This window comes from Phacochoerus africanus, chromosome 4, assembly GCF_016906955.1.
Source record: "Phacochoerus africanus isolate WHEZ1 chromosome 4, ROS_Pafr_v1, whole genome shotgun sequence".
Classification (NCBI taxonomy): Eukaryota; Metazoa; Chordata; class Mammalia; order Artiodactyla; family Suidae; genus Phacochoerus; species Phacochoerus africanus.
Window position 1 is genome coordinate 60,176,119 of NC_062547.1, and position 24,289 is coordinate 60,200,407.

General features: G+C 54.9%; 1 protein-coding gene across 2 annotated transcripts; it reads left to right on the plus strand.

Annotated features, from left to right (window-relative positions):
* The first annotated feature begins 3,090 nt into the window (after window positions 1-3,090).
* On the plus strand, window positions 3,091-24,277 carry CERS1 (ceramide synthase 1). Of its 2 annotated transcripts, none has more exons than XM_047776544.1 (7): window positions 3,091-3,423; window positions 5,777-5,936; window positions 10,400-10,580; window positions 12,997-13,158; window positions 13,423-13,570; window positions 14,082-14,191; window positions 23,910-24,277. In XM_047776544.1, exons 1-7 carry the CDS (start codon window positions 3,175-3,177, stop codon window positions 23,950-23,952), a joined length of 1,053 nt encoding a protein of 350 aa, XP_047632500.1. In that variant the 5' UTR covers window positions 3,091-3,174; the 3' UTR covers window positions 23,953-24,277. The 2 variants fall into 2 exon arrangements, with proteins under 2 accessions (XP_047632500.1, XP_047632499.1); XM_047776543.1 differs by lacking the exon at window positions 23,910-24,277 and adding an exon at window positions 22,131-22,495 and having other exon boundaries at window positions 3,119-3,423.
* The last annotated feature ends 12 nt before the right edge of the window (window positions 24,278-24,289 follow it).

The following is a 24,289-nucleotide window of genomic DNA, read 5'->3' on the forward strand; positions in this document are numbered from 1 at the left end:
CTGCCCCTCAGACAGCTACCCCGTGCTACAGGTGGCACAGCCATGCTCCCCAAGCCCAGTGAGCATCCAGGGAGACTGAGACACAGAGGGGTCACAGCCATCGCAGCAGGCACCAGGATTTAAATAAAGGGTCCCTGGGTGGTCTAGAGGTGATGAAGGTGCCAGAAGCACTCAGGCCTCAGCTTAAGCTATTGGGGAGAGAGTGTGCCGGGTGCTCACAGGAGTAGACATCCACTCCCAGGCCCCTGCTCCTTACTGCCCTGTGGTGAGTCATGAGCCACAACACACACACTGTGGTTGGGGCCACGGGTGCTTTTGGCCCACCACTGTGGCCAAAGCACTGAGCTCCCTGCCCTGAGGGAGATATGCTTAGTGAGCACCCCATGAGAAGAAGCTAAACAATAGACGTCCAGCAGTGGCTGGACCTCTGGGCCTCTGGGCCTCTGGGATGCGGTCATCATTGAGCTTTGTCCACCCGAATAACAAGAAGAATCTGCCAGGTAAAATTCTGGGGGAATGAGGAGTTCCTGTCCTGGCTCATTAGGTTGGCGAACCTGATTAGCATCCATGAGGATGCTGGTTATGATCCCTGGCCTTGTTCATTGGGTTAAGGATCCGGCATTGCTGTGAGCTGTGGTGTAGGTCGCAGACACAGCTCGCATCCTGTGTTGCTGTGGCTCTGGTGTAGGTCAGCGGCTACAGCTCTAAATCATCCCCTAGCCTGGGAACTTCCATGTGCCACGGGTGTGGCCCTAGAAAGACAAAAAACAAAACAAAGCAAAAGTTCTGGGGGCATGAGCATCCTGGGCAGTAGGAACAACCCATGCAAAGTCTCTGAGGCTACGGTGGACTCAGCCAGCTGGACAGGGCTCTGTCTCTGGGCCCAGTGTCTGGGTAGGGGAAGAAATAAGGTACCTGGGCTCCCAGAGCCTGGCCTCACCTGCCTCAGAGGTAGCCACAAGAAAGCTAGTCCTTGATTGCCGAGACAGGACATAGAGCAGGCAGGGTCTCTTCTAGTGGCAGGGACGGTTGGCCCCCAGCCCAGTGGGGCCTTAGCCAGGGAGTGAAGTGGCAGAGAAGGCCTCCTGGGGCAGGGCTGTCAGTCAGGGGTGGTGGTTTGTGTTGGGAGTGAGAGCTGGGATGAGCTCCCCGGGGAAGAAGAGGCCTGCCTTCTCATGTGGGGCAGGGCATGGGTGCCCTCCTAGAGACCTCAGCAGCCCCTCATTGGGCTCCCAGTGCCCCAGCCGGTAGCCATCAGTACCAGGAGCCGCTTTCTGCTCTGCACCCACCCTTTGGCAACCTCCCATATGGACTCTGCCAAAATGAAACTTGAGGCTGGACTGGGGTGGGTGGGTGGGGGCCCTCTCCTATTACTGATGGGTGCCATGGTGACCAGATAGTGCCTGGGTGGGAGGGCACAGATGAGTGGTTGGGACCATGCAAGGCTGCCTGACTGGCCAGGCCAGACCTATGGGGGCATGTCCAGCAGCCTGGGACCCCTTAGTGCCCCACTGCTTGCCAGGCTGACTGAGGCATCAGTCATCAAAGGGGACAGATGAACCCCTCTGCCCACATTGAATACACATTCAAAAATAACAGGAGGTACAGCAGGATGGATGGTGACATACCAAAGAAGACTGATGGAGGGTGGTGTCAGGGAGGTAGGACAAGAAGGTGACATTGGTAGGTAAAGCCTAATGTTGGTGAAGGAGGAGCCCTGCCAGTACCTGGAGGAACACCATTCTAGGCAGGGGGAACAGCCAGGGCAAAAGCCCTGGGGTGGGACTGCCTGGGGTGTTGGAAAGCCACCTATAGCTCAGAGGCCAGTGTGGCTGGAATGGAGGGAGCAAGGTGGGGGGCAGAGGAGAGCATGAGGGTGGGTCGTGAGTCACAGTCAGGAGGTGGGCTTTTACTCTGAGTGATGGGAGCTGTGGAAGGCTGTGAGCAGAAGAGGCACAGGTAGGCTCCCTCTGGCCTCTGCAGGGTAAAGAGGAGGCCATGATACCAGGCAGGAGTTACAAGGGTGGCCAAGGGTCATGTAAAGGCTATGCAGTTGCAGAGAAGTGGCTAGATTCAGGAACATTTGAAGGTGGGGCACACTGGATGCCTATGTGCTGCAGGAACTGGGGAGGGGGTGGGCAGTGGAAGGAGGGATGAGGGCCCCGAAACTCCTCTACCTGCTTTCCCCTGCACACCTGAAGATCATGTCGGGCTGGTGGCCATATGGGCCCCGCACTGATTCCTGCACTCTGCACCTTGAAAAGCTATGGGAGGACTCCTAGGCAGGGGGAAGGGAGGGACACAGATGTGTCAGAGGCCTGGGGACTGGGATGAGGGCTAGCAGTGGCAGGTGAGAGGATGTCCCCAAAAGGCCACTGGTGCCCTCACTGATGGCCAGTGGGGCTTCGGATACAGGGCCCCGTTAGTGGACATTGGAAGATCACTGCAGTGGTCCCAATGAAATGGTGGTCTTGATCCAGCCTCTGAATTCCCCCGCGCGCGCACCCACTCCCTCAGCCTCCCTCAAGGTCTATGTTAACCTGCTGCAGGGAGGCCTCCGAAGTCCTCAGGGTCACGGAGAGCAGCAGGTGGGCCCTCATGTCAGTGAACAATGAGGTCTGAGTGTGGGAGGCAAGAGAGGTGTGCTGGAGGGCCTGCTCTGTCGGTCCAGAGCACGGCCTGTTGGTGACCATCGTGCCCCAAGTCGTGGACAGCCTGGTGGGGTGGGGTAGGCCAGGGTGGGCAAGGGCATCCAGGCGGGTACGGGGTGGAGACATGGGGCCGCTCTGGCCCTGCTAGCGGGTTCAGGCAGGCGGGCGCTGGGCAGACACCCCCTTCCCCCCGCCTCCCCGGCTCCTGGGTTTCCTTCGCTGGAAAATGAGCCCGAGCGTGGGCCCGCCTCCAGGACGCGACGCGACAACGCCGGGACTTGTGAGCCGGAGGTCGCCGCCACTGCCTCCAGGGAACTCAGCTTCGGCGCGCCCCCAAATCACGGACGCCGCGCCCCCGCCCCGAGTCCCCGCGGGGCGGAGCTAGAGCCGGCCCCGCCTCTCCGTCCCCCGCGCTCTGGCCGGCGCGCCCCCGGCCCAACTGCGGCGCGTGACGCGGGGCGCACAGCTCCGGCGGCCACCGCGGGCGGGCGCAGACGGCCGAGACGGCCGGCTAACGGGCTGCATGTCGGCGGCGGGGACTGCGGCGGGACCGGCCGGGCCCGAGCCCATGCCGAGCTACGCGCAGCTCGTGCAGCGCGGCTGGGGCAGCGCGCTGGCGGCAGCGCGGGGCTGCGCGGACTGCGGCTGGGGGCTGGCGCGCCGCGGCCTGGCCGAGCACGCGCACCTGGCACCGCCCGAGCTGCTGCTGCTGGCGCTGGGCGCGCTCGGCTGGACCGCGCTGCGCTCGGCGGCCACTTCGCGCCTCTTTCGGGTCAGTGCTGCTGGGGGTCAGGACTTGGGTGCCCCGGGTTGCGGAGCTGGGATGTTTGAGGGTCCCGGGACGGAGACCCCGGGCCGCCGCGCGCCCCCTGTCTCCGTGAGCCAGAGTGACTGGAACGTGGGGGGCCTCGGGCCGGAGGAGCTCGGGGCGCCGAATCCTGGGCCGCCGCGTGCCCCTTTCGGTCAGTGCGGGGTGGGGGTGGGGGTGGATGCGGGGGTGTGGCCGGGTTGGGGGAAGCCTAGAACGTGGGGACCCGGACAAGAGTAGCGTGTTAAAAGATGTAGGGGAATTCGGGCACCACCCATTCCGGCTGGTGCGGGAGCCCCAGGCGGTGGGAGGGCCTGAGCTGCCGCGCACACTAGGGCCGGGAGGAGCTGGGGACGGAGGAAAGGAGGACGCGGGCTGGAAAAGCTCGGCGCAAAGGGGCCGCCTGCGCCTTGTGCCTCTGGGCCTTGCAGGGCGCGCTCGGAACCAGAGCGGTAGTCCGGGATCGGTGTGGCAGCGGGACTGGCTTGTCCGCTGTGCTGGGAAAAGGCAGGAGCTGCTGGGTCGCTGCCGCGCGCCTGTCTGGAATCAGCGCCACCCTCTGACCAAGGGATGCAAGGGCCTGGGCTCCCCGGCCACGCCGTGTTCACAGCCTTTGGGGAGATGGCACGGCTTGGGTCTTCGAAGCTGAACTGTGTGGCTTCCAAGGGCTCGCGACCGAATTAGTCAGTTTTCAGCAAGCCTGGGGAGGCCACCTCCCTCTCCACCTCCTAGGAGAGTGATTGAGGGGGTGACATTGGTGACTGGCCTCCCTCCCATTCTTGGGGAGGGGTCGCTGCTGTGGAAGCTCGTGGGAAGGCGTTTGGGCCCCTAGCTTGGTTGTGACTGCCCTGAGGACCAGCTGGGGTTACTTCGCCTGTCTGACTGGAGGTGGCAGGGGATGCAGGGACAGAACGCCCAGAGCCAACAAAGGGGCCTTTTTTTTCTCTGCTGGCTGGGAAGAGGCTGGCCCTTGTTAAGTCAGGGATGGGGTGTTGTCCGGCTTCCATTGTCCCCACTCCCACTCTCGTGTCACCCGCCTGGGGGGCAGAGACCCCAGCCACCACCCTGCTCCAGGGAGGGGGAGGCAGGCATGACAAAGGCCCCTCCATAGGTCAGCCCTGGTCCCAATATGGCTATGTTGCTCCCCCACCTTTCCAGTTTCCAGCTGGGAAGTGGGAGGTCCAGGAGGAGGAGGGCCAGAGCCCTAGAGGGAGATGTGGTCGCTCTGCGACTGTGGTCGCTTTGCGACTGCCAGGGTGTAGCGTTCTTCCTCCCCGTGTACCCGAGGGAGCCAGGTGGGGGACAGCAAGGCCTTGTGCCCCTCATTTTTGGAATCCCCATAGATCAGGTAGTCACTCCAATTCGAGGCTCGCCCTTCCCAAGAAGCAGGCGGAGGGGCTGGCTGCCTTGTCCTCCAAAGCTCATCTTCTTGGCAGCCGCCTAGTTGCCAGGGGTTACCAGAGCTGGATCTGGCCGTCTCCATGGCGACTCTTGGCGCTCCGCCCCCTCAGCTTCTCCTAGGGGTAGGGGGCAGGGCTTGGCCGGCAGCTCTGGAGCCCCGCCCCCAGAACCCCAGGGGCGCTGGGCCCCTCATATTCCTCCTTGCCTCACAGTTGCATGCTCCTACTTCCCTTGTGTCCTTCCTGACCCCCCAGGTTCCCCTATCTGTGACGTCCTTTCCCTGACCCATCGCGTCTTTCTTCCGCCGCTGCATCCTCTCTTCCTTTGTCCCTCTGCCTTCCCATGTCCTCCTCCACTACCCACCCCATCTTCCCAGCCTCCTGTTCCTCTCTAGTCTCCCCAGATTCCTCCTCTGAAGGCAGCCCCTTCCCCTCAAGAATCTCCCCCATAGGGATCACTTGGGGTTCCAGCCCCCATGTTCCACCAGATACCCCCACATTCCCCTCCATATTCTCACCACTGGTTCACCCCCAGATCCTCTCTTGAATCCCCCCTCCTCCCTGTCATACCTCTAGTTCCCCCTGAGACCCCCACCTCAGGCCCCTTGCTCCCCTGGGCTGACCCCTCTGGTCTCCCTTGCTTTCTGCCCACGTGTCCCCTTCCTTCCCTCACAGCCTTCCCTCACGTTTCGCTCAAGCCTCCTCCCCATGTCACTGTGGCTGGACAGCTGGGCACTAAGTTTAGCACTTGGCAGGCGCACGTGGGCTCTGGTTACGTTCCAGGTGGCTATGGGTACCGGTCCTGGCCTTCCCCAACACTGCCTGGCCTGGGGGAGTCCCTGGGCCTTGGTTTCCCTATCCTGGAGGAGCAGCCCTTGGCCCCTAGCGCTGATGGCTGCCCGCCTTCTCACCTGTAGCCCCTAGCCAAGCGGTGCCGCCTACAGCCTAGAGATGCTGCCAAGATGCCTGAGAGCGCCTGGAAGTTTCTCTTCTACCTGGGCGCCTGGAGCTACAGCGCCTACCTGCTCTTCGGCACTGACTACCCCTTCTTTCACGACCCGCCCTCCGTCTTCTATGGTAGGGACCCGCCATCGGCCAGGAAGGGGCAAGAGGGGGAGGGCTCGGTTCTGAACTCAGAGAAGGGTATGTGGGGGGAGCCGGACACTGATCAGACATCCCTTGCTGGATTGTCTGCCCCCGGGGCCAGGAGAGGAGGCACTTGACCCTGTCAGGGCTCAGGAAGGCACCCCAGAGGAGGTGACCCTTTGTGTGGGTCATGCATCTAAGTGTCAGGAATAGCACGTGCAAAGGCCCTGGGGCTTGCATAAGCTTGATATGTGCAAAGATCACTGTCAGATGGACACTGGCTGAACAGAAGCAGCAAGGAGCCTAGTCAGCCAGGGCAGGGGGCAGCAAGAGTCTTTACCGGAGGGCCGTGAGCAGAGGGGGGGACATTGACAGGATGATCTGAGGAGGGGGCTGAGGATGGGAGCATGAGGGCTCGGACCAGGACAGGGCCCGAGCAGGCACAGTGGCTGATTTGAGATTTTTTTTTTTTTTTGTCTTTTTAGGGCCAAACCGGTGGCATATGGAAGTTCCCAGGCTAGGGATTAAATTGGAGCTGCAGCTGCTGACCTACACCACAGCTCACAGCAACGCTGGATCCTTAACCCACTGAGTGATGTCAGGGATCGAACCTACATCCTCATAGATACTAGTCAGGTTTGTTATTGGGTTACCACTGAGCCACGATGGGAACTCCTCGATAACTGTTGTAAAGGTAGAATTGGTAGGATTTGCTGCCAAACCAGAGGTGAGTGTGGAGGAGGTGGGTGTGGAAGAGGAGGGTGGGGCCCACACGGTGGTCTAGGGGCTGGGGGTGGAGCAGGTCTGGGGGAGACCAGGAGCTGGGTGTGGGATGCCCAGGGGGCTAGTACTGGAGGTCAGGGAAGGAGGTGAGGTGGGGGTGACATGGAGGGTCCAGAGCAACAGGTGTGTGGAGAGGAGGTCAGACACCCACAGACAGAGCAAGGCCCCCAACCTGCGTGGAATTAACTGTTCCTTTGTTCCCTCTGCTCCATTTCTCGGGCCCCCCGGCTGGAGGGGGGCTATGCGCCCCACTGTAGCAAGTCTTGCCGGTGTGATACAGGTGGAAAAGTTGGTGTCCTGTTTCCACAGAGGGTGCCTCTGCGTCCCTTCCTTCTAAAGAGGGACAGAGGCACCTGGCAGATGGTGGTGGGGAGTGGGGGGAGGGCTCCCTCCCTCCGATGACTGTAGCGCCACCTGCACCTGCGCACAAAATGCAGGGGGAGGCCCAGCTGGGAGTGTGGGTTTTGCTGCTGAGCCTTGGGGCTCCCTGGACATGTTAAACTGGGGGTGGGGGCGTGCGTGCGTGCGTGCGTGCGTGTGTGTGTGTGTGTGTGTGTGTGTGAGATATGCTGGGTGTCCTGCGTTTTTTAGTAAGTAAAATTTACTAAAGATGCAGAGTTCCACTGTGGCGCAAGGGGATTAGTGGTGTCTTGGGAGCGCTGGGATGGAGGTTCGATCCCCAGTCCAGCATAGTGGGTTCAGGATCCAGCATTGCCGCAGCTGTGGCTCAGATCTGATCCCTGGCCTGGGAACTCCATATGCCTCCGGGGCAGCCAAAAAGAAAAGAAAAGAAATTTATGTAACAGAATTAACCGTTTTAGCCAGTCACAAAAAGACAAATGCTGTGTGATTCCACTTACATGAGGAATTATATAGAGTCGTCAAATCCATAGAGACAGAAAGTAGGATGGTGGGTGCCAGGGGCCGGGGGAGGGAAGACGGAGAGGGAGTGTCTGATAGGGTCAGTTTCAGTTTTACAGCATGAAAAGAGTTTTGGAGATCGGTTGCACAGCAGTGTGAAAATAGCTAGTGCTACTGAACTTCAAAATGGGTTACGATGGGAGTTCCCGTCGTGGCACAGTGGAAACAAATCCGACTAGGAACCATGAGGTTACGGTTCGACTCCTGGCCTCGCTCAGTGGGTTAAGGATCCAGCGTTACCGTGAGCTGTGATGTAGGTCACAGACGAGGCTCGCATTTGCGTTGCTGTGGCTGTGGCTGTGGCTGGAGGCTAAAGCTCCAATTCGACCCCTAGCCAGGAAACCTCCATAGGCCTCGGGTGCAGCCCTAAAAAGACAAAAAGACAAAAAAAAAAAAAGATGGTAAATTTTCTGTCTTGTACATTTTTTTTATCCCAACTTTAAAAAACTCACTATTTTCTTTTCTTTCTTTTTTCTTTTTTTTTCTTTTTTTTGGCAGATTATACTCCTGCTTTATTCTCTATGTTTCAAAAGAATTTTAAAATAACAAAACAAATTTATATACTATACAATTCAGGGTAGGGCTGGGCTCAGGGGACATTTCGTTTCTCACCGGGTGGGCAGAACCCTCTGTCTCCAAACATGTTTTGAGCTACTTGACTTTCTGCTTTAAGACCTGGTCCCAGGCTTGAAACCTCGGGAGGTTAAGTTCACCACCCAATATGAGCTGGAGACTGCACAGCCATAGGGAGGAGGTTCTAGTTCAGACATGAGGAGAGGGACTTCCCAGAAGGGAATCGATAAAGCCTCTGAAGCAGAAACAGGAAGAGACAAGGGCATTTATTTCCCTGTGCTCACCCATGGGTCTCCACTCAGTACACAGGGGCTGCCTTAGAGCAGCAGAAGCAGTCAGTCTGATGGAGGAAACTTCTTGGAGTAGCTTCCAGAAAAACTCACCATTTTCAAAGTGAGCAATTCAGTGGCAGACAGCATGTTCACAGTATTGTGGAAGCACCACTCCTGTCTGGTTCCGGAACATTTCCTTCACCCCAAAAGGAGACCCTGTTAGCCGTCAGCCCCCAATCCCCTTACCCCTCCAGTCCCTGGCAACCACTGATCTACTTTCTGCTTCTATGGACTTGCCAGTTCTAGACATTTTATTTGCTTGAAATCATGTGATAATACATGACCATTTGTGACTGGCTTCTTTCACTCAGCCTAATGTTTTTGAAGTTCATCCACATTGTAGTGTGTGTGTCAGTGCTTCTTTCCTTTTTGTGGGGGCACATAATATTCCATTGTGTGAATTTACTGCATTTTCTGTACCCGTTCACCCGCTGATGAACATTTGGGCTATTCCCCTTTTGATGATTGTGCTGCTCTGGACGTGAGTGTACAAGGATCTGTTGAGTCCCTGTTTTCAGTTCCCCTGGACACAGGCCAAGAGCAGACTTGCCAGACCATGGGGTCTGTGTATTCATAGCCATGGAGGCCGCTGTGGGGAGAGTAGACTGTTGGGAACAGGAGGAGCTGGGGCAGCGCTGGGCAGGAGATGGTAGCATCTGGACCAGGGTGGGGGGGCAGGGGCAGGGCGAGTTAGTGGCAGCGGGGACTGAACAGGGACCCCCAGATGGGGGCCCAAGTGGACTCTGTTGCAGGAGGGGCCAGGGCAGAGAGGATGGGTTCTCACTGAGGTGACAGCATAGGAAGTGTCTAGGGGACAGCAGGGCTCCACAGGGACTTGGGGTCTGGCTCCAAATCACTGAAGCGTGGGAGCAGGAAGCCTGGGATGAAGCCCAGGGGGACCATTTTGGGGTCTGGACAGAGAAGGAGCTGCAGAAAGCAGGACACAGTCCGGAGTTCCAGGTCAGGCGGGCAGAGCCCTTGCAATGGGCTGAGAAGAGGAGGTGGCGGGGGTGGGGGTGGGGGTGGAGCTGCTGGGGGGAGGTCATTGTTGCTGGCAAGCTGCCAAGGCCCGAGTGTGGGTGGGCGCCTGTGCCCGGAGGCCCAGGGGGTGGCTGCAGGAGGCAGGGGAGCACAGCCAAGCACACTCGTGGATGACTCCGTGATCTCTGCCTCAGCTGCTTGGCTGACACAGTGAGGCAGGCAGCAGCCTCTGTTGGTTTGGGGATTTGCTGGGAGGGGGACCCAGAATAGGGCATCTCCAGATAGTCTGGTGAGTAAGAGAAGATGGAAACGGGGGCTGGGCAGAGTTGGAAATTCTGCAAAGGCCCAATTTCAGGGTAGGAATGCCTTTTTCTATAGATCTAGAACTGTTCTAAAAAATAATGCCTATTTGGAGTTCCCGTTGTGGCTCAGCAGAATTGAATCAGACTAGTATCCGTGAGGACGCAGGTTCGATCCCTGGCTTCACTCAGTGGGTTAAGGATCTGGCATTGCTGTGAGCTGTGGTGTAGGTTGCAGACACTGCTCAGGTCCCGCATCGCTGTGGCTGTGGTGTAGGCAGGGAGCTGTAGCTCCGATTCAACCCCTAGCTTGGGAACCTCCATATGCCACAGGTGTGGCCCTTAAAAAGACAAAAAAAAAAAAAGACCCCCAAAAACACCCTATTCCTAAACAATGGTGGGTTGGAGAATTAGCAACAGAAAGCCAGCAACTAGTACACCTGCAGAGACGTGTGGCACACCCAGCACGTGGAGGACACACGCTCAGCTTGAGGGGGTGCATGGGGTCACATGGGGGTCCCAGAGGCCCCATGAGTCCCTGACGGCCTGGTCCGGCCCTCCCCAGACTGGAAGACTGGCATGGCAGTACCACGGGACATTGCGGTCGCCTACCTACTACAGGGCAGCTTCTATGGCCATTCCATCTATGCCACACTGTACATGGACGCCTGGCGCAAGGACTCAGTGGTCATGCTCGTCCACCACGTGGTCACCTTGGTCCTCATTGTCTCCTCCTATGCCTTCCGGTGAGTTCAGGAGGGCAGAGGGCACTGGCGAGAGCAATGGCAGCAGGCTGGCACTGGGCAGAGGCTAATGCCTAGATGGAGGGCATGGGGGTGTCCATGGGGGAGGTTTCTGGAGAGAGATTCCTGAGTGATGGGATGAAACAGGTGCAGAGAGGCACCACCCTGCCCCCACCCCATCCACCCTGCCCCAACCGCTCCTGGATAGCACCCTTGGCTGGGTCACATAACAAGTGTTCACTGAGCACCTGCCATGTGGCAGGTGCTGCCAGGGTGCAGCCATGAGCACAACAGACAAACCCTGACGTTCTAGAGCCCACTGTGGCCAGGACATGTGTCACAGTGCTTCAGGTGGAGCCCGTCCAAACCATGACCTGCTGGGTGTATAAAATCCACCCTGATTACAAGGGCAAAGGAGAGTGAAAATACCTTACAATCGATCCCTTTGTTACATTTACATGTTGAAATGACAGTATTTGGGATATACTGAATTAACTAGCATATATTACTAAAATTAATTTTACCTCTTCCTCTTTACTTCTTTTTAAAAATGTGGCCAATAGAAAATTTCAAACAACAGGAGTTCCTGTTGTGGCTCAGCGGGTTAAGAACCCAGCTAGTATCCATGAGCATGTGGATTTGATCCCTGGTCTCACTCAGTGGATTCAGGATCCCGAGTTGCTGCAAGCTGTGGCGTAGGCTGTACACGTGGCTTGGATCTGGCATTGCTGTGGCTGTGGTATAGGCCGGCAGCTGCGGCTTTGATTCGACCCCAGCCCAGCAATTTCCATATGTTGCAGGTGCAGCTGTTAAAAGAAAAGAAAAATTCAAACAACATAAACAGTTCATATTCAGTTCCCATTGGACTAGCTGCCCTCGCTGCATCCTCCAGCACCAGTAGCTATGCCAACTTTAATTAAATGTAAATAAAATCACACATTCTGTACTTTAGCCCCACTATGTGGCTGCTGACTCCTGGGTTGGGCAACGCAAATTTAGAACATTCCCATCATTCTTTCTTTTTTTTTTTCTTTTTGCTTTTTAGGGCCATACCTACAGCATATGAAAATTCCCAGGTTAGGGGGTGAAATCAGAGCTGCAGCTGCCAGCCTACGCCACAGCCACAGCAACACCAGATCTGAGCCATGTCTGAGACCTACATGGCAGCTCACAGCAGTGCTGGATCCTTAACCCACTGAGCGAGGCCAGGGATCAAACCCACATCCTCATGGATACTAGTTGGATTTGTTTCCATTGTGACACAGCTCCCCTATCATTTTTGAAAATTCTACCAGACAGCCCTGCTCTTGAGGGTAGGATCAGATAACAACAACCCCCCCCCCCAAAAAAAAAACCCATGAAAAAAAAGAACTAACAATTTGTTTGAAGGTGATAACTAAGGAAAAGTCAAGTCAGAATATAAGGACTGCAGGGATGGTGAGGTTAGGTGGGGTGGCAGGGGGTGACAGGGGAGCAGAGACCGAAAGGCGGTGAAGGAAGGCTCATGTTGGGTGACGGGCACAGCCTGTGGCTGTCAGGAGCCTGAGTTGTCAGGAGGGCGGAGTGGAGATGGAGACTTTGACAGAGGCACACAGCCACGTCCAAAGAGGCACTCAGACTCCTTGGCCCAAGCAGCTGTGAGGCAGAAGGCTGGAGGTGGGCTGGGGATGGATGGGGCTTGAGGCTTTAGATCCTGGTGGGGGTGCGACCTTTCCTAGATAAGTCCGCAGTTTGCAGCAGTGTTCAGATTATTTATATAAACCTGGGAGCATCAGCATAGCAGTCATGTTTAAATGTGGGGGATCTGGGAGTTCCCGTCGTGGCTCAGCAGTAATGAACCCAACTAGTATCCATGAGGACTCGGGTTCCATCCCTGGCCGCACTCAGTGGGTTAAGGATCTGTTATTGCCATGAGCTGTGATGTAAGGTCACAGACGCAGCTTGGATCCCGAGTTGCTGTGGCTGTGGTGTAGGCCGACAGCTGTAGCTCTGATTTGACTCCTAGCCTGGGAACTTCCATATGCCGCAGGTGCGGCCCTAAAAAGAAAAAATAAATGTGAGGGATCTGGACATGGAATACCCCAGGCCTGTAAGGATCAGGGGTCATAGAAGGTCAGAGGTCACAGAGAGGAGGAAAGATTGGAGAAGCCACTTCCGGGGGACTTGCTGAGTCACTTGAGGACAGTGAGATGGGAAGGGTGGGGGCCTGGGTGAGGCAGTCACAGGACAGGTGCAGCCTGGGTGCCGCTGCTGACCTAGCCCGTGAGGGGATGGGCAAGGAAGGCAGGCCAGGGAGGGTGGCTCTGAACAGGCCCACTGGAAGCCTGGAGGGGTGGCCAAGGGGGCTTGTGCTTGGGAACGGTGCGGACCGGGGTCCCAGTGTAAGCAGCCTTCTCTCCTCTCCCACCTCCCTCCCCAGGTACCACAAGGTGGGCATCCTTGTGCTCTTTCTGCATGACATCAGTGACGTGCAGCTGGAGTTCACCAAGCTCAATGTCTACTTCAAGTCCCGCGGAGGATCCCACCACCGGTTGCACGCCCTGGCTGCAGACCTGGGCTGCCTCAGCTTCAGCCTCAGCTGGTGAGCGCCAGGGACAGAGGTGGGCCTAGTGGAAGGGGCGGGGGACCTGGTGGAGGTGGGTGGGGCTTGACGAGGTAGGCGGGGCCTGACAGGGCAGCCGCAGCCCTGGAGTTCGGCAGAAGCTAGTGGGGCAGGAGTGAACAGGGGTGGGGTAAGGAGACAGGGAAGCGCGGGGACAGATGGATGACAGATGGACAAAGACCAGAGGAGGCCACCCTCCTGCTGTCTCCCATAGCCTCCCCAACCTGTCCCTCCCTCGTGCAGGTTCTGGTTCCGCCTCTACTGGTTCCCGCTCAAGGTCCTATATGCCACGAGCTACTGCAGCCTGCGTTCAGTGCCTGACATCCCCTTCTACTTCTTCTTCAACGCACTCCTGCTGTTGCTCACCCTCATGAACCTCTATTGGTTCCTGGTGAGTTGGCACCTGCAACGCCTCGACATCCACCCCCCTCCCCGCCCCAGACACCAGTCCTGTCCTGGTCCCTGTCCCCAAGGAGTGGTCCAGGTGCAGGCCCTTCTCACACACGCCCAGGCAGGAGGGGCATGTGAGGCAACATGAAAAGGGCCTGTGCGGAGTTCCCATCGGGGCTCAGCAGTTAATGAATCTGACTAGCATCCATGAGGATGCAGGTTTGATCCCTGGCCTCGCTCAGGGGGTCTAGGCTCCAGTGTTACCATGAGCTGTGGTGTAGGTTGAAGACGCAGCTCAGATCCTGTGTTGCTGTGGCTGTGGTGTAGGCCAGCAGCTACAGCTCCGATTCGACCCCTAGCCTGGGAATCTCCATGTGCCATGAGTGTGGCCCTAAAAAAAAAAAAAAAAAAAAAAAGAACATAAGTGCCTGTGACAGGAGCACACAGCCATCAAGAGGGTAGTGAAGTCGACGAAGGGGCTCCCTGCTCACCCATGCCTTCCCCTCCCACAGTACATCGTGGCTTTTGCTGCCAAGGTGCTGACGGGCCAGGTGCGAGAGCTGAAGGACGTGAGGGAATACGACACAGCCGAGGCCCCGAGCCCCCAGCCCCACAAAGCTGAGTGAGTGTGGAGGGGCCGCTGCCGCCCCGGTTCGTTCCTTTAGCCACGTCTGTCTGACCTAGTGCGCTCTGTGGGCAGGCCCTGGAGACACAGCAGCAGCTGAGGCCGATGCGGACAATGTCCCCCCCGGAGCCTGTGTGCAAAAGAGAGACTGCGATAAAGGCATGGATGATGTAGCACCAGAGTTAGATGCTGTCAGGACTGATAGCCAGGAAGATCAGGGCAGATGGTGAGGGGTGAGAATCAGGGTCTCAGGGATGGGAGCCGTGAGGGCCAAGTCCGGTGGTGAGGAGCAGCTGCTGGCCAGGCCTGACGACAGCCTCTAAGCAGATAGCAGTGGGGGGTGGGGTGAGGGGGTGCCGTGGACAGCCCAGAGCATCCTTGCTTTGTTCATGCTGATGCAACCACTGGCCAGCCAAGCAGGAGATAGGGCCGGGGGCTCCGACCCAGGTGGAGAGAAAAATGGGCCTTGTCCAACATCCTGGAGGTAGGGCCCTTAGGACCTACCAGGGGCCAAAGCCCCTGGCCTAGAGGGACCCCAGGAGTGAAGGGAGGGTGGGGTGACCAATAAGGTCTAAAGTGTGCAGTGCTCACAGGCAGCGTGAGGAGAGGTTGAGCAGCAGTGAGGTGGGGGGCTGCTGAAGGCCTGCAGGGCGCTACCCAGCAGATGCACTGATATGGCCCCCAGGAGGTCATCAGTGACTCATCTGGGAAGGTGGTTTCTGGGAATCAGTGGGCTCAGAGTGGACGGTGAGAATGAGAGAAGCAGAGATTTAAAAATCTCCTCGAAAGGAGTTCCCATTGTGGCTCAGCAGGAACAAACCCTGCTAGTAGCCATGAGGACATGGGTTCAATCCCTGGCCTCGCTCAGTGGGTTAAGCATCCATTGTTGTGAGCTGTGGTGTAGGTAGCAGATGCAGCTCGGATCTGGCATTGCTGTGGCTGTGGCATAGGCCGGTGGCTACAGCTCCAATTCAACCCCTAGCCTGGGAACTTGCATATGCTGCAGGTGCAGCCCTATAAAGCAAAAAATAAAGTAAGGAGTTCCCATCGTGGCTCAGCAGAAACGAACTGACTAGCATCCATGAGGACACAGGTTGGATCCATGTCTTTGCTCGGTGGGTTAAGGATCCAGCATTGCTGTGAGCTGTGGTGTAGGTCAAAGATGGGACTCAGGTCCCACATTGCTGTGGCTGTGGTGTAGGCTGGCAGCTGTGGCTCCGATTGGACCCCTAGCCTGGGAACCTCCTTATCCATGGGTGCGATCCTTAAAAAAACAAAAGACTAAATAAATTAATAAAATAAAATAAAATAAAATCTTCCTTGAAAGACATGAGATGGGGAGCAGAGAACCAGAGGATTGCTAGCACCCAGGATAGAGAGGAGTCAGGCAGGTGAGCAAGGATTGTGGGCATGAGAGGGCCAGGCAGCAAGGGAGGTCACCCCAACATTGTTGTAGAACCAACCAAACTTGCTTTGGATGTAGGTAAAACAGAAATAAAAGAATCAAGCCTACCCAAGAGCTCTGGCTCGAGCTGCCATTTACCAAGATTGGACTCAGGGCAGGGCCATGTGCACGTGGGAGTGGGGCTTGGGAGTCTAGTTTGGAGGGTGTTGGATTGTCGATATTCAGCGAACACGAGTTGGGAATTGTGTGTAAAGATTGGTGAGGGCTCACTGAGTATGACCAACCCTTAGAGGCTTCCAGAAGCAGTGGCCAGGAGTTTTCGTCATGGCTCAGCGGAAGCAAATCTGACTAGCATCCATGAGGACGCAGGTTCCATCCCTGGCCTCACTCAGTGGGTTAAGGCTCTGGTGTTGCCGTGAGCTGTGGTGTAGGTCGCAGATGCGGCTTGGATCCTGCATTGCTGTGGCTGTGGTGTAGGTCAGTGGCTACAGCTCTGATTGGACCCCTAGCCTGGGAACCTCCATATGCCATAGGCCCTTTAAAAAGACAAAAAAAAAAAAAAAAAAGGAAGAAGCAGTGGTGAGGGCATGGAGGCACCTGCTTGGCCAAATCTAAAACTCTAAAAGATCTTTCTGCTGTAAAATTGTGAACTCATGGGATATCCTTGTAAACACAGAGCCCAAGGCAAAGAGCAAGCCAGACCCCCTAGCCCCATCTTGCTCCCTGCTCTGTCTCCCCCATGAATGTCCAGCCAAGAATGCGGGTTGGGGGGCCTGGAAGCCCAGCCCCAAATGACAGCATTCCCACTAGGATGGCAAAGAACAAAACTCCACACAGAAATGACAAGGGACCAGCGGACACACTGCCATGGCTGGCCCCAGGGGCACCGCCTGCAGAGTCTGATCCCTAAGGATGGCTAGATGTAGCACAGTGGGGTATAAAAATTGAGATGGGATAAAAAGCAATGAGAATGTGGGCTGTGCCACAAAAGAGCTGGACAGGACACCTCAAAACCATCAGGTCGTGGCAAACAAGAGACTGAGGAGCCATCCCAGCTCAGACTGACTGAATTCGGTGTGGGATTCTGGACCAGAAAAGGGATATCTGTGGAAAAACTGGCGCAATCCAAATAAAGTCTACAGTTTAGCTTACAGCAGTGTCCCAGCGTTGGTTTCTTAGTTGTGACAAATGCTCTCTGGAGATGTAAAATGTTCACATGCAGGAAAGCTTGGGCGAGGGCTACCCTGCAGCTCTATGCTACCTTTGCAGTGTTCTAAATAAAAAATTCATTAAAAATGTAAGAGGCATGGGAGACCATCAAAAACCGCATCGGATGTTATATTGCTTTCCTAGGGCTGCTCTAACGACATACCACAAACTGGGGGGCTTAAAGCAGCAGCAGTTTATTCTCTCACAGTTCTGGAGACCAGAAGTCTGAAATGAAAGTATTGGCAGGGCCACACTCGATCTGAAGGCCAAGGGTTGGATCTTTCCTCGCCTCTTTCAGTTTCTGGGGGCTCCAGATGTTTTTTTGGCTTGTGGCTGCAGCACTCCAGTCTCCTTTTCTTGTCTTCAACTGGTCTCTTCTCACTGGCTCTTCTCTTTTGTAAGGACATTTGTCACTGGGTTTAGATCCACGCTAAGGCCACTATGATCTCACCCCAAATTCCTTCACTTAACTACATTTACAAAACCTCTTTTTCCAAATAGAGTCACATTTACAGTTCCAGAGGGTGGGATGTGGATATATCCTTCCAGGGACCACCCTTCAAACTACTCTAGATGTTGTCGCCAATGATTTGACACAGCTGAAAAGAGAATTAGTAAATTGAAAGGTGCGGTCTCCCACCACTGAGACCCAGAGCATAGCCTAAAGCAATGGGAAATATGACAGCTAGAATTGCAAGAATTATCTGGCTGAGTTCTAATAGGAGACAGACAGGGAGAGACAATATGAGAAGACATAATGCTGAGGATTTTTCCAGAAAGTGACAAGATGTAAGTCATAGGCAGGATGAATACAAAGGCATCTGTGTCCTGAACACATCATAGGGAAATGTAAAATGGCCACAGAAGTGAAGAGATGACCTAGGAAACAATGACAGCCTAACAGCGACAAAGGAAGCTGGAGGACTGGAGTCAAGTATCACCTCAAGTGCTGAAAGGAAGTAACAAGCCACCCGGGAATCTTGTACACAAATTTAAAAGCAGTGACTCAAGAGAAAGGATACCCATTGGCTTGCATGTGATCCTGGGTTTGATCACCAGCATCTCTACCCACCTGCCCCCAAAAAAGAAAGAAAGGATACCAAAGGAACAAAAACTGAGAATGCTTATTACCCCCACCCCCCTCCCGCCCCCGCAGATCTTCCCGATGGGCCTATTTCAGAAAATAGGGAAGCTACCCCAAGAGATAGACGAGCAGAAGAATGGAATCTGGGTCAAATTTTTTAAATGCCTAACTTGAGAGATTTAAAAAAATTAGAGCTGAAGTATCAAATATGATTGAAACAGGTTTGGTGGCTTTGCATTTTTGCAAGAGGGTAGGGATTCCTTTGGGGCTATGTTAAGGGCTTATGTTAACACTATTAGGGTGTAGGGGGGAGAGTGGAACAAAAACCAGGTACAAAATAAATGCAAAAAAGGAAAGTTAGACGGAGTTTCCATTATGGCTCAGTGGGTTAAGAACCTTACGCTGTCTCTGAGAGGATGCAGGTTCGATCACTGGCCTCACTCAGTGGGTTAAGGATCTGGTGTTGCCATGAGCTATAGTGTAGGTTGCAGATGCAGCTCAGATCTGGCATGCCTGTGGCTGTGGTATAGGCCGGCAGCTGCAGCTCCGATTTGACCCCTAGCCTGGGAACCTCCATATGCCACAGGTATGGCTGTAAAAGAAAAAAAAAAAAAAGTAATGTTAAAAAAGTTAGAAAAAGCAAGATTGGAGTTCTTGTCATGGCACAGAGGAAACAAATCCGACTAGGAGCCATGGGGTTACGGGTTCAATCCCTGGCCTTGCTCAGTGGGTTGTGGATCCAGCGTTGCTATGACCTGTGGTGTGGATTGCAGGCGCGGCTCGGACCCCTAGTTGCTGTGGCTGTGGTGAGGGCCAGTAGCTATAGCTCCGATTGGACCTCTAGCCTGGGAACCTCCATATGCTGTGGGTGCGGCCCCAAAAAGACAAAAACCAAAAAAAACAAAAACAAAAGAACAAAAAAAAACCCCAACCAAACAAAAAAGACAAAAAGCAGGATGAGCAGTGCAAAATAGGAGGGTAGAATCTCAAATTTCAGGCATCCAAATAAACATCCATGGAATAATCATGACAGGAAACTGGGTGTTTGTTTTTTGTTTTTTGAAATCCGTTTCTCTCTTAGTTAAAAGACTTCAACTCCAGCGTACATAAAATTTGCAGGTAAAGGCAAGGAAGAGAAATTCAGGTGTAATTTTTGATCTAGAAGGACCCGCATGATGCAGCCCTAAACGGGACCACAGGAAGTGAAGTCCATGCTCTGTGCTCCTTGTCAGACAGTAAACAGGTGTTCTAAACACAGGAACATTTCTCAAAATTGAAAAAAAAAAAGCAAAAAACAAAAATGTAGTTCCCGTCGTGGTGCAGAAGAAACAAATCCAACTAAGAACCATGAGGTTGCAGGTTCGATCCCTGGCCTTGGTCAGTGGGTTAAGGATCTGGCGTTGCCATGAGCTGTGGTGTAGGCTGCAGACGCGGCTCGGATCTGGCGTTGCTGTGGCCTAAACTGGTGGCTACAGCTCCAATTGGACCCCTAGCCTGGGAACCTCCATATACCTCGGGTGAAGCCCTAAAAGGATAAAAGACAAAAAAAGAAAAAAGAAAAGAAAAGAAAAACACCCGAAAACCGAAAAATAAGCCACAGGGGCAACCTCTGTTGCTGAGAACCAGAATCATGCAGACTGTATAGATGAAAATTCAGTAATTAAACAATGATGGAGAACCACTTTGAGGGAATCCTGAGTGGGAAACAAATCCTGTGGCAGAGCAGCACCGATGCCTTCCTCACCTCTGCGGCCCCGATGCCTGTTCTCACCTCTGATCCCCGCTCTGTCTTCAGCCCCTGTACCCCATCTCTCGGGCCGTCAGGACTGCCATCCATCAGGAGCCTTCACCTAGCTCTGGGGCTGCTGACCTGCCCAAGGACACCACCCCCGTCCCTGGCTTCCGCCTCTGCTACACTCTCAGCTGCTGCTGCTGAACCTAAAGAGCTGTGACTGCACATCTGGCCCTCGCAGCAGCACCAGCTGTGGTTCCTCAGCAACGCCTGGCCAGTGCCTGCTTGCCTGTCTCCTCAGCCACTAGCTGCCCTCACCACTGTCCCCTCAGCCCAGTGACTTGGCTTCTGGTGACCCCAAGAAAGCAGGAATAGCCAGATGAGGACGTCAACCCTCTCGTGCTGGCTGGTCACTTAGGTAGACAGTCTCCCTCTGAGGCCACCATCCCGGGTCAGGGATATCCACCCCCTTGCCTACTCAGGGCTCTTCTTTTCTTTTTTCTTTCTTTCTTTCTTTTTTTTTTTTTTTTTTTTTTTTTTTTTGCGCAGCGTAACTAAATGCACTCAGCTCGTAGTTCCACTGATGAGCTTCCCTCCGCTCTACCTCTTCTGGGCAAGGAGAGACACCCCCTCTCTCCTTGACCTTCTCTGTGGCCCCGGCCAGCTTCTTTCCCTCCTTTACAGCCCAGCAGCCCACTTTGCCCCCACTTCTTAAACCCAGCCCCCTCTGGGGTCATTCCCCATTTCACACATCCTCCACCCCCACCAGAACACCCCTGCCTGCTCCACTGAGTGAGGCCTTCTTGGTACTAAACCCGGGGGAGTCACTTCCCCTTCTTTTTCGTTTTAAAACAGTTTCATTGAGATAGAATTCACACGCCATGCAGTTTGCCCATTTACCATGTATATAATTCATTGGTTTTAGTCCATTCAGCATTTTCTTTTTAAATTTTTAAATGTTTTGTCTTTTTAGAGCCATACCCTCAGCATATGGAGGTTTCCAGGCCAGGGGTGGAATTGGAGCTACAGCTGGAGCCTACGCCACAGCCACGGCAACACCAGATCCGAGCCGCATCTGTGACCTACACCACAGTTCAGGGCAACACTGGATCCTTAGCCCACTGAGTGAGAACAGGGATCGAACCTGCATCCTTGTGGATACTAGTCAGGTTCATTACTGCTGAGCTACAACGGGAACTCCCCACCATGGTTTAAGAACATTTTTGTCACTTCCCCAAAGAAACCCCAGACCCGACCCAACCCCTCCTGTCACAATCACCAGTCTGCTTCTGCTTCCCACTTCCCTTTTTGGTGCCTTCCTCCTCTGTGTCTGGCCTCCCCCTCTCCCAGAGCCCTTTCACTTAATCCATCCCGACTTCCAAGTTTCTCTCCCAGCTCTCAGTGCTCCTCTGAGTACCATTCTCTGTGTCGGTGTCTGCTTGACATTCTAAGCACCTTCTAAAGTATCCAAAATTGAGTTTCCATTGTGGCTCAGCAGGTCAAGAACCCAACTGGTATCCATGAGGATGTGGGTTTGATCCCTGGCCTTGCTCAGTGTGGGTTAAGGATCTGGCGTTGCCACAAGCTGTAGCATAGGTCACAGATGCAGCTTGGATCCCGTGTTGCTATGGCTGCGGTCTGGGCTGGCAGCTGCAGCTCTGCTTCAACCTCTAGCCTGGGAACTTCCATATGTTGCAAGTATGGCCATAAAAATAAAATATCCAAAATCAACCCCCACCCCCAAACTACCTCTCCTGAACATCTGTCCAGTGCAGCTAATGACAACTCAGGTGAAAACCTTGCAAAACCCTAAGGGTCCTGCTTTCTATCCTTATCCTCAAGGAGCTATCCAGAATCTGCCCGAGTCTCTACCAGCCCTCTTCTCCCTCCAGCTTCCACCCTCACCCTGACTTTTTTTTTTTCTTTTCTTGCCACAGTCACAGTGTATGGAAGTTCCTAGACCAGGGGTCAAATCCAGGCTACAGCTACAGCCACGCTGGACCCTTAACCCACTGTTCAGGCCAGGGATTGAACCCACGCCTCAGCAGCAACCCGAGCCACTGGGGAGACAGTGCCGGATCCTTAACCTGATGTGCTACAGCGGAAACTCCAACCCATGCCCTGATTCTCTCTCCCTCCAGTAGTGCACTGAGACTGAAAAGTGTAAATCAGATCCCAAAGCAAGGCCATCTCACTGGAGTTGGGTACTCCCCTCATGGCGCCCTCCCCTGCGCCCAGTACTAACACTGCTTTTGAGGTGGGAGGGGGCACTTCGAAGCTTGTGCAGAAAAACAAACCAGAATCACCACAGGAAAGCTCTGATAAAAAAGCACAGGGAGGGGGAGCATGAAATCCTTGGAAGTATTAAACCACCTATAAAAGTATAGGGATTAAAACTGAGCAGGAACAGAGCTGAGCCCATCGAACTGGGACATAAGGATCCCGGGAGGGAAGGAAGAACTGTCAGTGGAACACTTGCTTGGTAACCATCTTTATCTCACATCAGCCCCCAGCGGAAACTCCCAAAGGATCAAAGATGTCGAAGCAGAAGTACACGCTGTGAAATCCAACAAGAGCTGAAATGAGAGTGTGTGGTCCAGCCATTGAACTATATGAGAAGCCAGGCACCCCACCTCTGCTCCGTCTAGAGGACCAACAGGCAAAGCCAGAAGATAAAGGACAGATGGGAGGTTCACAGAGGGCTTATTTCTGAACTCACAGATAAAGGGCTCCTGCAATGGCCACACGAGGAAGAAGCAGCCCATGGAAGAGTGGGCTGAGAGGGAGATGTGTGCTCCCAGGAAGGGGTATCCAGTGGCTCTGGCCCAAGGGAAGAGCGGATTAAAGTGACAGATCTCAGTCTGCAGGAAAGTCTTTCTGTTCTTCTGCGGGAGAGTCTCTGAGCTAGAGTGCTCTGCAAACCAAAGGGACGCAGGGAGCACCAATGAGCCTGTGCTAGTTTCTGTGTTGGGATACACAGGAGTCAGAAACAATGGTAGATTCCCCCAGGAGTGTGTCAGGTGAACAGTGAGTTTTCTCTGCTTTCTGATATCTAGATCGTGAGAACATAGTATTGGCTCAAAAAATTTAATACGTTTGTATGTAAATTAGACTGCAGCAAAGAGACTGATGGACCATGTGCAAAGACATGAAGGATTCCCTTAGGTGTTCCCATCGTGGCTCAGTGGTTAACAAATCCGACTAGGAACCTTGAGGTTGCGGGTTTGATCCCTGGCTTCGCTCAGTGGGTTAAGGATCCTGCGTTGCCATGAGCTGTGGAGTAGGTCGCAGACGTGGCTAGGATCTGGCGTTGCCGTGGCCGTGGCATATGCCAGCAGCAACAGCTCCAATTAGACCCCTAACCTGGGAACCTCCATATGCCACGGGTGCAGCCCTAGAAAAGACAAAACCAAAAAAAAAAAAAAAGTTCCCGTAAGTGGGAACAGAGATAACAGACATGGTCAATGGCTGCGGTGAGATGCCGTCTCGGCACCAGCATGCTGGTCAGTTAAACTCCAAGCAAGTGTTGGCGGTAGAGGCAAGGAACAGGGGCAGGCCTGTTGGATTTGGTCCGGTGGGTCTGGGAAAAACCCCAGGGTGCAAGTCCCCTCCCAGTCAGAACCCCAGAGATCTGCCACTAACACAGGCAGGGAAGGTGGAATTAAGGAGAGAAGCAGTGCACTGGGGAGCGATCTCAATGGCACGCACATTTGGGGAAAACTGAGGTGCAGGAGAAGACACCCCTATGGACAGTTGCCCATTGTTTACAAGTTATGGGTCTTTGGGATCTTAAGCTGGACACTTAGAGTATCGATTCGTTTTAAAACATTTCATAACATGTTTTACTGACATGGAAGCAAAATAGGGGCTGCGGCAGAGGTAGACTGAGGGCAGTGGAGGAAGAATCACTGGGAAGCCTTTCCTGGTAGGGCTGGGGGAGTTGGGGGAGGAGCCTGCCCGGTGGGGTTGCAGGGGGCTCTGGCCAGTTCTGCCTCCCTGGAAGAGGAGGAGGAGAAAGTGCTGGTCCAGGTCCATGCGGTGGGGTTAAGTCAGGCAGAGTGAGGGAGGTAGCTTTTGCCCTCTAGTGGCCGCAGGTGGCGCGGGGGGAGGGGAAAGGAGGGTTTAATTGTAGGGAAAAGCGGGGACCACTTGCCCAGCAGGCAGATGGCAGGGTCTTTTGGCCTTGTGGGCTGGGCAAAGAGCTATGGCGGGCAAGGAAGGCGGGACGGGGCGCTGCGCGGGGGCATGGGGTTCCCAGGTTAACCGGGCCGGTTCTGGCTCTCAGGAAGCCGCTGAAGAACGGCCTGGTCAAGGACAAGCGCTTCTGAACCCCTCGACCCGGCCTCGCCGCCCAGGACCCAGCCATACCCAACCACGCCCCCGGGGACCAGCCATGCTGTTTCCCCAGTTGCCCCCGGACCCTGGCCCTATCAAGCTCCGCCTCCTGTCCCCTCTCCCCCGCCCTGGCCACTCCCCGGACCCCTGCCCCGTACCCTCGAGACCTCGCCCCCTGGATTAGTCCCAATTCGGCTTCAGAATCGCGGCCACGCCCCCCGGGGCCCAGACCCTGCCCAGCCCCGCGTCTCTCCTGCGACCCCGGCCCCGCCCCCAGACCGCAGGTCCGGGAGCCCAGCAGCTCCTGAGCACTCGCCGGACCGCCGCCTG